Below are 16086 nucleotides of genomic sequence, written 5' to 3'. Positions count from 1 at the left end.
AAAAAGAAAAAACCTTATAGAAGACGCATTTGAATATTCCAGTAAAACCCAAATACCTCAGTTCAACCTATATAACCAAGCGCTTGGATTTCTAATTTGTTGGGGCCCAGTTGGTGCACATAGATGAATGAGTAAGCAATATCATAGTCCTTCCTTGGTTTAGCAAGCAATATTGTACTCCACTGTCTGTTGTCAGTACTCACGAAACACTTGTACACGACGCACGCTGTATTCAAACCTCTCTCCGGTGAGCGGTGGGATCCTCTGAACGAGCCCGCAGGGCAAACCTCTCCAGCCGGGCGCTGGGGGGGGAAACGCTGTCCTTCCACGCGGTGATGGTGGTTCCGTCGAGACAAACAGCTACTACGCAACGCTGCTGACAATCACTGAATGTTTTTCACAGTTCACACAGGTCGCTTCGCATTCACAGCGTCGTTGACGTCTTCGTGATTAAATTTCAATTGTCTCGGATCACGCATAAATGCGGAGTTTTATCTGAAATTGTCTCTGCCACTGGGCGGGCGATCAAACAACTGCTGCTGCAGTATAACAAATACTGACTCAAAGCTAATACTAATAACACTCACAGGCGCATAAACGTGAAGGCTCTGATGAAACAGTTGACCAGGATTTGGGCCAATACAACGTATTTAAGTCGCCAAATATTCGCTGGACATGTATAAACACAGAGACCACAATGGCCGCGACCTGTCTCTCTGAAGACTTCTCCTCAACTGACTTCAAAGGGGAAAACCCCAGGTACAAATACCCCCCACCTGAAACCACGCTTGCTGATGAGGTAAACCCTCCCCCACAATCTAACGTGTCCCAGATTGGTTTAGACACCAGGAGACACTATCAATACAAAACACTTACATCAGTTAATACATATGTGAAGTTATATTATTAAACCATGAGTATTCTGAAAATAAAACAATAGAATGCACTATTTCAAAGTGATACCGAAAATGTGTTTTAACAGGGCTTTACACACTTCCCCCACCAAAATACAGCATGCCCCCATGCTGGACTCTTAAAACCCAACTGGGTGTACATAGAGAAAAAAACAAAAACAAAACATCAACCTTTACATAGTCAGCCACTATCAATTTGTGTTGGACCAAGTACACTTTTACATGAAAGTTTTTCCTTGTTCTCATAGAAGGTAGCTGAATGGTCACTTGTAAGTTTTGACACAAATGTCTGTGCACATGACCACGATGCATTAGAAACATTATTATGCCTAGATGAATGTGGTGTGACTGAATGAACGCTTGTGGGTTTTGACACTACCACACTCTGTTGACATGGTTCCCCCAATTTAGCATAAGAGAAATGTTCAGCGGGTTTTCTCTCTCTAACTGACCGTCGCACCTCTATGGGTGCAGTCACGGTGTTCTCTACATCAGACTGATCAGAAGTACAAGGGTTATCTACAGTAACGTCCTGTTCTGCCTCCTCAGCCCTATGAATTATTGGCGTAGGTGGGCTTTCCAATGGGTCTGACCTCACTGGGACTGATTTCTGTAGATCAAGTATGACTGCGGGCTCTAGGGTAATTTGCTCATTGTTCTCCTGCATTTCCTCCCTTGCAGGTGGCTCAACGGCCTGATTCCACTCATGGGCAAAATTATCCACATCCTCAAGATAAGTTCCATATTCAGACTCTGAGTCTAAAGAATCTTGATCACTGGGGGGTAGATCACTCATGGCATTTGATTCCAGGGCCACACAAGCTTTATTTTTCTCCTTTGCTTTCCTGCGCCGGAGAACTCTTGCCGAAGGAGATGGGGTCGAATCAACGGGTGGGCTAAGTCTAACTGTTTGTCTCAACGGCAATATGTGATTGCGATGCATAACTTTGATTGGGCCGTTCCCATCCACAGGTTTAAGGCGATACACTGGGAGGTCTGACATTTGGCTCTCTACTAGGTAAGCACACGGACTCCAGCGGTCTGCAAGTTTGTGTTTTCCCTTTAAGCCAAGGTTTTGAATGAGCACAGTGTCTCCAGGATTTAGGCAATGGTAGCGCACCTTCTGATCGTATCTGTCTTTGTTATGTTCATTCATTTTACTTGCAGTAGCTTGTGCCAACTGATATGCTGCCTGCAATTCTTGTTTCATTCTGGAGACATGCTTTTCGTATGAAGCAGTTGTGCTGGCATCAGCAGATACTCCAAGACAGACATCGACAGGCAGTCGAGCCTCCCTTCCAAACATGAGGAAATAGGGCGAGTACCCAGTGGCTTCGTTTGGGGTACAGTTGTAGGCGTGCACTAAATGGGATATGTGCTGGCTCCACTTCGACTTTTGACTGGGCTCTAGTGTGCCTAACATGTCTAACAGGGTTCGATTGAACCTCTCAGGTTGAGGGTCACCCTGAGGATGATAGGGCGAAGTGCGAGATTTCTTCACACCCAACATGGTGAGCATTTCCTTTACTAGATGACTTTCAAAATCTCTCCCCTGATCAGAATGTATGCGTGTGGGTAGGCCATAATGAATGAAATACTTCTCCCATAATGTCTTTGCTACGGTTAGGGCTTTTTGGTCTCTTGTAGGGAAAGCCTGGGCATAACGGGTGAAATGGTCCGTAACCACTAATACATTGCACACATTGTGAGAGTCTGGCTCAATCGAAAGGAAGTCAATGCACACTAAGTCCAGAGGCCCTGAGCTCTGCATATGGGAAAGTGGGGCAGCTCTATGGGGGAGTGTTTTCCTTTTAACGCAACGTTCGCATGACTTGCAATAGGCCTCCACTTCTAGCTTCATACGGGGCCAGAAAAATCGATCACGCACTAGGGCGTAAGTTTTGTCAAAACCCAAGTGCCCATTTTGATCATGTAGTGATTTTAAAACAAAATTGTGAAATGTTTTGGGCAATACAAGTTGCTGTCTAACATTCTGGTCAGATTGTTTAGTGGTTCTGTATAGTAGGCCTTCTTTAACTGACATTTTCCCCCACTCCTTCTTTAGAAGTCTAAGATCTGGGTGGATCATTGAGAGGCTACTTGCAGGTTGGCACTGATTAATGGCAAGCCACACCGCTCCTAGACAGGGATCAGTTTGCTGAGCAGCTTGAATCTCACTAGGGCTGAACTTGGGTACTTGGTCTGCCACTACAGAAACTGGGCGACAATAGGCTTGTGGGACAGCAGATACATGTGCTCCGACCTGTACAGCAGCACACGTGGGGAAATGTGTTTCTCCTTTGACTGTGGACACAACTTGGCACAGGGCTCGTACTCCAGGGACTGGAATTTTCTTCCACTCATCGTCAACGGGTAATAGGGAGTGAGGACGCCTAGACAAGGAGTCTGCATCAATGTGGATCTGCCCTGGCCTATACTTCAAACTGAAATCATAAGTTGACAATGCTGAGAGCCATCGGTGCCCGGTGGCATCCAGTTTGGCTGACGTCAAAATATATGTCAGTGGGTTGTTATCTGTGCGAACTTCAAAGGTGACTCCATACAGGTAGTCATGCAATCGGTCCACAACAGCCCATTTCAAAGCTAAGAACTCTAGTTTATGAACTGGGTAGTTCTTTTCTGAAGCAGAGAGGCTTCGGCTGATGAACGCAACAGGACGCTGTCCACCCTCGTAGTCTTGGTACAACACACCACCAAGTCCATCCATACTGGCATCTACATGTAGGACGTAGGGTTTTTGTGGGTCTGCAAAGGCTAACACGGGGGCTTGTGTCATGCGTGTTTTGAGCTCTTGGAAAGCACTCTCACATTTATCACTCCATCGGGAGCCAAAAGGTTCTGAGAGCTTGAAGTAGGACTGTGTTTTGGACAAGTTGGGGACTTTGTTTGATTTGGAACGGGATGGATAGCCTTTGAGAAGCTCGTTAAGAGGGCGACACAGCTTGGAAAAGTCTTTCACGAATCTACGATAATAACCGCAAAAACCTAATAGGGATCTGAGCTCGGTGACTGTTGTGGGCCGGGGCCAGGAAACAACCGCCTCGATTTTTGCTGGGTCAGTGGCTATGCCATCTTGTGACACAATGTGTCCTACATAGGTGACAGAGGTCCTGCCAAACTGGCACTTATCAAGGGATAGTTTTAAACCCTCTTCTCTCAGTCTGTCGAGAACTTTGAGTAGTCTGGCATCATGCTCCTCAATGGTTCGACCGAAAACAATCAAGTCGTCAAGATAGACCAGGACCTCAAGAAAATTCATGTCCCCCACAGTTCTCTCCATAATTCTCTGGAAAGTAGCGGGCGCCCCACAAATTCCCTGTGGCATGCGTTCAAACTGGTAAAAACCCAAAGGGCAAGTGAACGCTGTTTTTTCCTTGTCCTCTTCGCTCATGGGTATTTGGTAATATCCGCTCCTTAAATCTAGCACGGAGAACCATTTACTTCCAGAGAGACAATGGAGGGCATCTTCCACACGTGGGACAGTGTACTGATCGGGTACAGTTCTTTTATTAAGAGTCCTATAGTCCACACACATTCTCACTTTCCCTGTCTTTTTCCGCACCACTACAATCGGAGAGGCGTATGGGCTCCTTGACTCAGAGATAATGCCATTGCTCTGTAGTTCTTGTAGGTGTTTGCGCACATCCTCCATGTCAGCAGGTGGGAGGCGACGTGATCTTTCTCGAAACGGTCTGTCGTCTTTCAGGCGTATTGTGTGAGTGGTGCTCTTTGAACAACCCACATCCCACTCATGGCAGGAGAACACTTCTTTTCTCTCCATCATTTTGTCACATAGGTGCTGCTTTGCATGGGCTGGCATAGGGGAGTCGCCAAAATCAAAAGAGGCAGGGGACAGAGGGGCAGGTGAGTCTACATCACTACGGGACATCTGCGGTGGCACTAAGGTTACAGGGGAAAGGTGAGCGAGAGGTGTGCCCCGTTTCAGTGACACTTCCCTAGTGGAAACATTTCTGATGGTCACAGTGATGCGTCTGCTAGACACTACTGAGGCCGAGTGGACTTCAGGTCTAACTTCTAAATCATCAAAGGAGAACGTGTCTTTGGGTTGCTCTACAAGCACTAAACCATCACTGACCTGGCCAGGGAATTTGGGGATACCAGAGACATTCATTGACTGTCCAGGTTGTAAGGTAAGTGGCCTGTGCTGTGTGAACCACACTGTTCCATGTTTGTCAGGGTCATCTACTGAAACATTTGTCTGGCTAACTTTCTCATAAGCATCTCTCATGACTGGATGAAGGCTTAAAGTGCGTAGAAAAGTATCGCCCGACTGCTCTTTGCAGGAATCAAACATCCTCCTCACTAAACTGGTATTTGTACCAACAACCATGGTTTCCCCATTGGTTTTTAAAGGGTCTGGACACACTAGAGCTAGAGCCTCAACTATCTGGGACACTCCGGCTACAGCTTTTGGGAACTCTAATTTCAGAATCAGAAACCCGTCATATGGGTACTGGTTGAAACTCATACCCCAAACTTCAAGGGCACTGAGGGGCTGAAGGGGCAGATGCTTCAGGTATGTGTCATAGAAACTGCGATATAGCATGGTCACTTGGGATCCACTATCGATTAACGCTCTAGAATAAATCCCTTCTATCTGGACAGGTACAAGAGATGGGGGTCCCACTAAGCCATCAGGCAAACCGGACACTGTAGAGGGGGAACATTGGGCGGAACGTGTGTCAATAGGAGTCCTGTGCCGTTCCTTCACGGGGCTCCGGGGAAGTTTCCCTGCTGCCGATTCTGGATGAGCTTTTGATTTACTTTCCTCAGGTCCTCAGAGCCCTTACATTCTCTCCGGGTGTGCCCATCTTCCCCACATTTGTAACAGAAAATGATTGGCTGAGGAGGTCTGGGAGTCCTTGCTCGTGAGGGTGCATCGCTAGCAGAAGTGGTTGACACTCTGACCTCTGACCGGGTGGGTGTTGGTGACCTTTCAGGATTTGAAGGGGTCGTGGTCACAGTCAACAGTTTTGACACTTGTGAAGACAACTCCCGTACTTCTCTTTTCAGACTGTCAAACTCAGGCTGCATAGGCATCTGAGGAACAGCAGCAGCTGCAACCTTAACAGTTGGTTTTACACTCTGTCGAGCACTTATCCAGTCCTCTTCTTCTCTCACTTCTTTCATTAGCTCAGAAAAAGATGGAGGATCACGTTTTGAGTGGGTCATACGCACACGCAGGGCCCCCATGTCATTTACGAGTGCACCCTTTACGAGCTGTTCCATGCGTGCTCTATTCATGCCTAGCGCATCAATTCCTCCTTTAAGGAGAGCTCTATGAAGCAGCTTATCTAAGCGATACAAGAAAACAGACAATTTTTCTCCCTCTTCTTGGTAGGTGTGACGGAACTGTGCCATAAGATCCTGGCCACTTTCAGTAGTGCCATAAGTAATATCGAGGGCAGATAAGTAATCGGTGGCAGTGGCAGAGGGATTGCTGATTTTCAAGAACCTGATAATATCAGCAGCAGGCCCTCTCAAACTCTCTGTAATACGCTGCTTCTTCGCTGCCTCAGTACACTGCCACTCAGTAATCATCTGAGTAGCCTGCTCCATCCAAGGATCATATTCCTCTTCCCCAGCTGGTACAGGCTTTACCCCGGAGAACAGTCTCAGTTTTCTGTAACTAGGCCCATCAGTAGACACCTGGTTACATTTTTCTACTAGCTTGCCTATAGCGTTAAACAAATCTATGTTCACATCAGGTCTGGGGGACTGAGTCGGTGAGGAAATGGCTCTGACATCATCCATAGTTTTTCCTTCATGCTGTAACAATGACATAAGCTTTGTGTGGAAATCCACAACTTCCAAAGGTGGCTCTGGCACTGCCAATTTGGGATCTGGGGTTACTAAACTGGCAACCAAATGTGCAGTCCAGGGACCTGCTTCTCCATCAATCCCTACTTGTGGTGGTACAATGTCAGGAGCTACATCAGTGCGGGCTTCCACTAATATTAACAAATGTCTACCTGTTGTATCACCTCGCCGACCACGAATCTTGATACGGCCCAAATCTTTTACAGTGTCTAGGACTTTGATGACAGTGTCATCACTAACATCCAGTGGAACATTGCTTAACACAAAGGCATGGGTGGGGCTAAGCTGCTCCTCCTGGCACCATGTAATAACCTTAGAAAGCTCCATCTTGTCTACCTAGTGAATACGTTACTGGTAAATGAAAAATTGTCAAGTCAATAAACCAAATACATAGACAGGAAGTGAAAAAAAACTATCTCAGCAGTGCCTCCAAAATGTAACCCTATTGTTGACTGCAAGAATGGCATAAACAATATCTAAATGAGCCTTACTGTATGCCTGCTGAACAAACTATGGTTACACTCCATTAACAGTAAAACAGGATCCTGAGTTCTTAGTGGCTGATGGTGGATTCACTAACACTTCCTGACTGGCGCTGTCTAAAATGGTAAAATAGACCCAGTAACGTTTTACCTTTGCATTGGTAGTGATGAAATGAATAATAATTAAACAGCGCGGTGCCTCCACTGCGGAAATACTACACCAACTGTTATGGTATATCCTGTACTTCCCCAGAAAACGTATTGGAATAATATATATGAACACCTTTTTATATATAAACATCAAAAAGGTTTATTATTGTTTGACTGTGTGTGTGTGTGTGTGTGTGTGTGTGTGTGTGTGTGTGTGTGTGTGTGTGTGTGTGTGTGTGTGTGTGTGTGTGTGTGTGTGTTAGAATAAGCACTGCAATAAGTAACCTTCAAAACTGTATTTGACAACAAATGAAATAAAACAAACCCTTAACCTCACTGGTGGGGCAATATCAGAACAGAGAAACTTCACAAATTGTTCCTTTTAAATACCAAAACCTCTGCTTAAATGTACAGGCAACTTCCAGTAAACAAAATAAACAACACCCCAAAAAGAAAAAACCTTATAGAAGACGCATTTGAATATTCCAGTAAAACCCAAATACCTCAGTTCAACCTATATAACCAAGCGCTTGGATTTCTAATTTGTTGGGGCCCAGTTGGTGCACATAGATGAATGAGTAAGCAATATCATAGTCCTTCCTTGGTTTAGCAAGCAATATTGTACTCCACTGTCTGTTGTCAGTACTCACGAAACACTTGTACACGACGCACGCTGTATTCAAACCTCTCTCCGGTGAGCGGTGGGATCCTCTGAACGAGCCCGCAGGGCAAACCTCTCCAGCCGGGCGCTGGGGGGGGAAACGCTGTCCTTCCACGCGGTGATGGTGGTTCCGTCGAGACAAACAGCTACTACGCAACGCTGCTGACAATCACTGAATGTTTTTCACAGTTCACACAGGTCGCTTCGCATTCACAGCGTCGTTGACGTCTTCGTGATTAAATTTCAATTGTCTCGGATCACGCATAAATGCGGAGTTTTATCTGAAATTGTCTCTGCCACTGGGCGGGCGATCAAACAACTGCTGCTGCAGTATAACAAATACTGACTCAAAGCTAATACTAATAACACTCACAGGCGCATAAACGTGAAGGCTCTGATGAAACAGTTGACCAGGATTTGGGCCAATACAACGTATTTAAGTCGCCAAATATTCGCTGGACATGTATAAACACAGAGACCACAATGGCCGCGACCTGTCTCTCTGAAGACTTCTCCTCAACTGACTTCAAAGGGGAAAACCCCAGGTACAAATACCCCCCACCTGAAACCACGCTTGCTGATGAGGTAAACCCTCCCCCACAATCTAACGTGTCCCAGATTGGTTTAGACACCAGGAGACACTATCAATACAAAACACTTACATCAGTTAATACATATGTGAAGTTATATTATTAAACCATGAGTATTCTGAAAATAAAACAATAGAATGCACTATTTCAAAGTGATACCGAAAATGTGTTTTAACAGGGCTTTACATTAGTATGAAAAAGTGCAATTAGGTTCAGCTCTACATGACGCAGGACCCTCAGTCCAACCCTTGATGCTGAGTGCCAAGCAGGGAGGCGTTGGGTATCCTTTTTATAGTCTTAGCTATGGCTTGGCTGGGAATTGAACCCCCTATCTCCCAATCTTATGTCGGACACTCCAATCACAAGGCTACTGAGCTGGACCCGAGTGTAGGTACTGTAGGCTTTTAAACTCCAACATCAGAACGCCAATGATAAATCAGTGTTATCCTGAGCAATCATATTTCTGGCGGATGTGGAAATGATGTGCAGCATTCTGCATTTTGTGTGAGAAAATGCCAGGGCAGGGACACATTTTAAAGGTAGGTGTAAATATAATCCAGCTGAATAAGTCTGCAGTACTATGTGGATAGGAAGCATTTTAGGGCAACAGATTTTAAACACTGGAGGTACCCGATGAAGGTATGAAGGTTTGCTGTAAAGTGAAGACAGTGTGCAGGATCTCAATGTTTTCATGTTTCATGCGGTTGCCTGCTCCTACCAACATATTCTCACTGATAGGCGTCAGTTATTGCCACTCTGTCGTTTTCAGACTTTTCACTCCCTAATGCGTCACTATAGGACTGCAAAAACTAAAAGGCACGCATTGGAGCTTCAAACACTACTCGAATCAAGGGACTAGACAGCTGTCTCTGTGGTTACCTGGTAGCAATGCTTGACTAGTAACCGCAACCTCCCGTGATCAAATCTAGACAATTCTTTTGTGAGGTTAGGGTTAGGATTAAGGTTAGGGTTAGGTTTAGGCATATTTTTGTGAGGTTAGGGTTGTGGTCAGGGCAGGAATTTCACGGAGGCCACGAAGGCCATGGCCGTCGTTGCCCCTCAAAAAAAGGCCACAGTGGCCTTAATGCCCCAGCTGACAGTGCCACTTATTTTCTCTGTCTCTTTCTTGTCAATATGTAGACACTAGTGTTTCTTTTTGGCATGAAGACACCAGTGTCTTTGTTGAGATTCTGAATTCTTAACTCCCCTGAGTCCCCATCTTTAAACCAATCCAGTGACTTTGATTGGTGCAGGGCAGGGCCGAGCATGGATCAGATTGTAAATACCATAATTTATTTATTTCACTGCCGATAGTATACATATTAAATTTAAAATCACCCATAAGCCTTAAATTCAATTCATTCTTTCAATGGACTAAAATCTTGTTTTATTTGATGGCCTTCCTGCCCTGGCATTTGGCCTTTGTGCCCTCAAAAAATGGACAACACCAAAGGCCAAGTGGCTTTGCCACTAAAATGACAAGAAATTCCAGGCCTGGTTAGGTTTAGACATATTTTTGTGAGGTTAGGATTAGGGTTAGGTTTAGGCATAGTTTTGTCAACATGCAACGTCGCCATGGCGTTCCGTCATGTCAAAACTTGACTTTCAGGGCGTCCCGTCATGTCACTCAAAACTTGACGTTTCAGGGCTACTGACCTTTTTCACAAAACACTGGTAATTCAAATGATGTTAAACAGTACCTATGTTATAATTCAGCATTCCACCCTGGTAAACCCACCCAAGCTCCATATAAACAAATACAAGAATAGTTACGTATATCATATACCTTTAATGTCTTCTTTTTTTAAAAACTAATTTAGAGTAGCCAATTCTTTTTTACCCCTTTTTCTCCCCAATTTAGTCGTTATGCCAATTGATTCCTCCCCACACACAATTCTGTGTTGTCACTGCTGTCGTATCCTACTGACTCACCTACCAGTGAGGAGCCCCCACCAGGAGGACGCGTAGAGCCTTCGTCCTACTCCTCCCGCCCAACACTCCCCGCTGACAGGTGCCGCCCCAGCCCGCAGGAGTACTGTTGTGTTCGTGTAGACGCTCTCGACAAAGCCGGATGCACCACGGTTCGAACCCACAACCTCCGTGGTGGTTGGCAGGGACTTTACCACTGCACCACCCGAGCGCCCACAGTTCTTTTCCATAGTGTTTTAAAAGCAACAAAAGCAACAATGTAGGACCTATCCTGATCGTAGGTTTTCTGTAGCCTAAATTTTTAGTTTTACTTTCCTGTGTGAGATGCGTTTTAGCATAAGAAAGATTACAGAATGTTTACAGCAGGTTAATAACAAAATGTGCTATGTTACCATATGCGAAATCAAGGCAATTAATAATACTAGAGGTCCGGGCTATCATCTAGAGTTCACATCTAGAGTCATAGTATCGGGGGATTTGTCGGAGTACCCGTTGTACCCGTCTGTCTGTGTCCCTTTTGTGCCCATATATGGAGATCTCTGTATCTGTCTGTCTACCTGTGTCCCTTTATGCCCATATATGGAGATTCCTGATGTCATTAGTATATGCCCATACCCTGTATATTGGCTCTCTGGGCAAGACCTAGCCAAGAATCCCTTAACTTCTACAGATTCCACTCACCTCTATAATGACCGAACATTGCTGGCCCACAATAACCTACCTGACCTGGCGGAGACCTGTGCTCCGAGGAGCACTTTTTCTAGTTTTTTTCATCTGTTTTGCCCCACCGGTGCTTAAAGTATGGCAATGTCAGTCGATTCAGATCACTTTTTTCTGATTGAATGTAAGTAGCAGTTTGGCCTGAAAAGTAATTAACCACTTAAACCCTATATGGTTGACGGAGTCCCTCAGGGCTCTATACTAGTGTCTTTTCTGTTAGTGTGGGGAAAGCTTCCGCTGAAAATAGCCGATCGACACGCGACGCGTTGTGAGCTTGTCGATCTGCAATTTTCAGCGAAAGCTTTCCCCACAATACCGATGCTGGGGTTTAAGTGGTTAATTGTTGTTGTGTGGTTGCTATCCACCACCATGTACATTCTGGTATGTTGACGTCATCACTACCATATTGCATTGTGGGATATTTATGCCGGCCTAGCGTACAGTATCGCATACTATTTTATTTCCAGGAAATGTGCATTCCACATACTATTGAGTACATGGTAATGTTTCGGACACAGTCTCAGTTTTGTCGACATTTCCCTCTCTTAGATTTTTCTTTTTTAGTATTCATATTAACCGCTGTATTTCAAAGAAAGATACTACTTTCATTTAGATGAATGAAGGCCTGCCAGTCCACAGAGGCTTTCTTTTTTCAGAGATGAAATGGAAAAGAATCGACAAGGGAACAAAGAGAAGCCAACTGAGAAGCCGCCCTTATCCAAACAAGGAACAATCCCACAAGGCCATGAGCCAATGGACCCACTGTGTCACCATCTGTATCTCTCTTTCTGTCTCTTTCTGTCTCTCTCTCTGTCTCTCTCTCTCTCTCTCTCTCTCTCTCTCTCTCTCTCTCTCTCTCTCTCTCTCTCTCTCTCCCCTCTCCTCCTCCTTGCTCACTCACAGGCCCATTATGTGTTTATGTACTATTTATACTTGTTTTGATTTATAAAACAGGTAGCAAAGTCACTGTCATTCTCAGCCAGTCAAACAGAGCAGTTTCCTCAATCCTAGAATGTTTTGCTGATGCTGTTTTTTGTGTTAAGCACTTTCACCCTATTTTGGGCATGCATATTTTGGGCATGTCTATTTTGGGCATGCAAGTCATTATAGGCAACAATAAAAAAATAAGTGTTAGCTTTTAGATCAGCTAAGTATAATGATCTCTTAACCATATAGATATATTATAGCTATAGTGTTTAAGAGATCATTGACCATGACATCCACTGACATACACTGAGTGAGTCTGTCTGTCTGTCTGTCTGTCTGTCTGTCTGTCTGTCTGTCTGTCTGTCTGTCTGTGTTTGTATTTTGTTTTTCACAAATGATGTAAGACAAGCTTTCCTATTTGCACTCCATTACTGCGCACTAGTTGCAAATGTATTCCCGTTAGTGTTGCAAGTGACATATCGGCGCTGTGTTTTCAGGCCTTCTCTTGTTCTCTTGTGTATTCCCGTGCAGTGCCATTGTGTAATGGTGTGACGTAATCTCTCCATGAATGTTGTGTTCACAGAGGGGGAGAGTGATACGGGGAAGTGTGTCAGTGAGCTACGCGATTGTTAAGTGTGTTTACGTCACATATACAGTACAGTACATCTTCCCACACTACTGGTCGGACAATGTGTCTTTCTACAGGGGGATTTTGGACAAAGTACTTTGTGTGTGTGTGTGTGTGTGTGTGTGTGTGTGTGTGTGTGTGTGTGTGTGTGTGTGTGTGTGTGTGTGTGTGTGTGTGTGTGTGTGTGTGTGTGTGTGTGTGTGTGTGTGTGACAATTTCAACCTCACATCACTATTTTTGGTATGTCATTATACAGCAGGCGGGAATTTTCCATAATTTGGCAAAACTATGAAACAAATGCTATCATTTATATATATATATTTTTTTTATACTTTTCGAAAATAGCGAAAATAGCAGATCTATCTGCTTCAAACGCATCCGTAGATCAGCTATGTTCACTATTCGTCGCACGGGGAAGTATACAGGGCTTATGGGCCATTTTTTTGTCTTAGCTACAGCAAGGCGGCGTGGTGTTCCTAAAGAACTATCTGGTCAAATAGCTGCACCTGACACGGCGCCACACCTGAACGCATGTTGCATGTGTGTCCCACAGGAGTTCGCTGTGTTGACTAAGGAGCTGAACGTTTGCCGGGAGCAGCTACTGGAGAGAGAGGAGGAGATTGCTGAGCTCAAGGCGGAGAGGAACAACACACGTGTAAGATGTTATAGCGGCCATTTTGCCTATTAGTAAAAAAAAACTGTCTTCCTGTCATTATCTCTTCCTCATCCATTGTGCTGTGACTGCGTGGGTGGGATGGCGCTCCCTTTCCGCTTTCTTTTTTTTCTTTTCTTTTACTTCCCCTCGTCCCTCTTCTTTGTGTTTTCCCCCTGTTCATCGTCTTCTCGTTTCTTATCTTTCCAACCATTTTGTCGTTTTGTGCTACCTCACCGCTCTTCTCGAAACGTTTTCATTTCCTTCAAATCTGTTACACCACTCTATCTTCTATTTTCTCTGTATCTCATGATATCACCCACATGGTCTCTCCATTCCCTATTTTCTCTCCATTTCTCCCTCTCTTATCCCTGTCTTTCTGTACCCTCTCACCCCATTGCTCTCCTCTCCTCCCTGCTTTGCTCTGTACGGTACGTCATCACTCTTTTCTTCTTTCCTCTGCCTGAATTGCTGATGCCTAATTCATGCTTCAGCGTACGATTGTGTCGCGCACCAAAAATAGCAGATCTGCAAGCTCATGACGTGCCACGAGCTTGCAGATCTGCTCTTTTTGCCAAGTGGCTCTATCGTATGATGAAGTATAAATGATGCTTAACACCCTCCCCCCCCTCCCCAGTTACTGCTGGAACACCTGGAGTGTCTGGTGTCGCGTCACGAGCGGAGCCTAAGGATGACGGTGGTGAAGAGACAGGCCCAGTCCCCGGCAGGGGTTTCCAGCGAGGTGGAAGTCCTCAAGGCCCTTAAGTCCCTGTTCGAGCACCACAAGGCACTGGACGAAAAGGTTGGTGTAATTAACAATGTCATTTTTGTTTGCCTTGAATTGCCGTAGACCGTTGTCGGCAACAGAGCCTCTCAGTTTCACTAATTGACAATCGGTGCCAGTGCCTCTCAACAATCGGTCCACCAGGGCCGTCCCAAAAGTGCAATTTGCACATGACATTTCCAGTTCAGGATAAGAGGCGGCAAATCGGTACTGCGGATACCGTACAGTATGTTTCACATGGAGAGGTAACAGTTGCTATGCATCCTATTTCTATAATACATTGTAATCTGCTTAGCACTGTATAAGTATTGTTATAAGAACTCACAAACATGGAGCAAAGAATCAATTTGAAATTCCTGGTTCATTTGGGCTATGGTTACGGTTAGGGTTAGGGCTAGCCCTAACCCTAGCCCTACAGTACGACCAGGAAACCGTTGTGTGCAGGCACGTTGTCGTGGTGGAGCAGCCACGACTTGTCTCGCCACAGAGCCCGCCTGCTGCGCCGAGTTGAGGACCTGCTGGTTGACTGTCTGACCCTGAGGAACGAACTCATGATGGACCACTCCCTTCTGGTCGAGGAATGCGATCAGCATGACCTTGATCTTTGATTTGGACATGCACACCTTGGGTTGGGTGAAGTTGTGGGTCTTCCACTGCAGGGTTTCCGGGTCGTACTGGAGGGGTTAAGGTTAGAGTTAGGGTTAACCCTAGCGTTAACCCTAACCCTAACTCTAACTCTGACCTTAACCCAACTTGACCCGGAATTTCAAATAGATTCTTTGCTCCATGTTTGTGCCACCTCCAGTTGCGTGATGGAGGGTAACAGAGGGTGTGCTACACAACAGCCTGGAACAGAAGCACAGAGTGAGAGAAGTGAACAATATTATAGCAGAATAGTCGTGAGATGTTGCGCAGCACAGTGCATATGCGGTTACTCAATTAGCATTGAGTCATGAGTGTGGCTGCCACAGTCCTGTTACTTTTTTTTACACACCTCATACATTATAATATTTTTTATAATGTATTATAATGACTGTCATTATGCATTATAGTGTGAAGTCACTATAAGTGTTTATTGGGTGCTTTAAATAAAGTAATTACAATCCTGAAGGTGTGGGGAGAAACCTACACAATGTTGTTCTTGCATAACTTTACTTAAAGCACCTCATGAGCCCTTATTGTGCCTTTATAATGCTGTGATTATTATTATAATAAAATTATTATAATGTATTATTAATAATACACCAATTCTCTATTACCCTGACCAAAAGAAAATAGTGAGAAAAATATGAGTGACCAGTAATGAGTGAATTTGGTAATACAATCCGGTTATACAATACCTGTTGTACCCAATGTCAGATACCCATTGTACCTGTCTGTCTGTCTGTCCGTCCGCCCGCCAGCTCCAAATATCGACACAAAAGGGGGCATGCCCATATATGGGCATATACTGATGACATCAGGGATCTCTATATATGGGCATAAAAGGGACAAAGACTGGGTCCTCTGCAATATGCATGCCGAGTTTGAAGTTGTTCGGTTGAACGGTTCCCGAGATATGTTAGACAGAGTACTTTTGTTAACTGCATTTGTATTGTAATAAAGCAATTCCAATGCATTTTACTTGACAAAGTTATTATCATATGCTTTATAATGTGTTATGGCTATTGTTATAAAGCATTATGAGTATTCATGAGTTCATCTAACTATATAAATGGCGAGCAACTTCCGCGCCCTCGGTGGTGACACCCCACAGCTCTGTGATCGACTAAACACAACACCGTCAG

General features: G+C 44.9%; 1 protein-coding gene across 1 annotated transcript in view; it reads left to right on the top strand.

Moving 5' to 3' along the window:
* Nucleotides 1-16086, top strand: part of LOC311059923 (liprin-alpha-3-like) — a gene marked incomplete at both ends in the record, with an annotated part of 44352 nt that overhangs the window by 2275 nt on the left and 25991 nt on the right. Inside the window, 2 exons of the mRNA XM_084078042.1 lie at nt 13417-13518; nt 14153-14317. Coding sequence (XP_083934168.1) covers nt 13417-13518; nt 14153-14317 — 267 coding nt within the window. The remainder of the gene's footprint in view (nt 1-13416; nt 13519-14152; nt 14318-16086) is intronic.

The sequence above is a fragment of the Gymnoscopelus microlampas genome (genome assembly GCF_963454915.1).
Source record: "Gymnoscopelus microlampas genome assembly, chromosome: 14".
In the NCBI taxonomy this organism is placed as follows: domain Eukaryota; kingdom Metazoa; phylum Chordata; class Actinopteri; order Myctophiformes; family Myctophidae; genus Gymnoscopelus; species Gymnoscopelus microlampas.
Note: the sequence above shows the minus strand (reverse complement) of the source record. Positions and strands in the feature narration are given on the sequence as shown.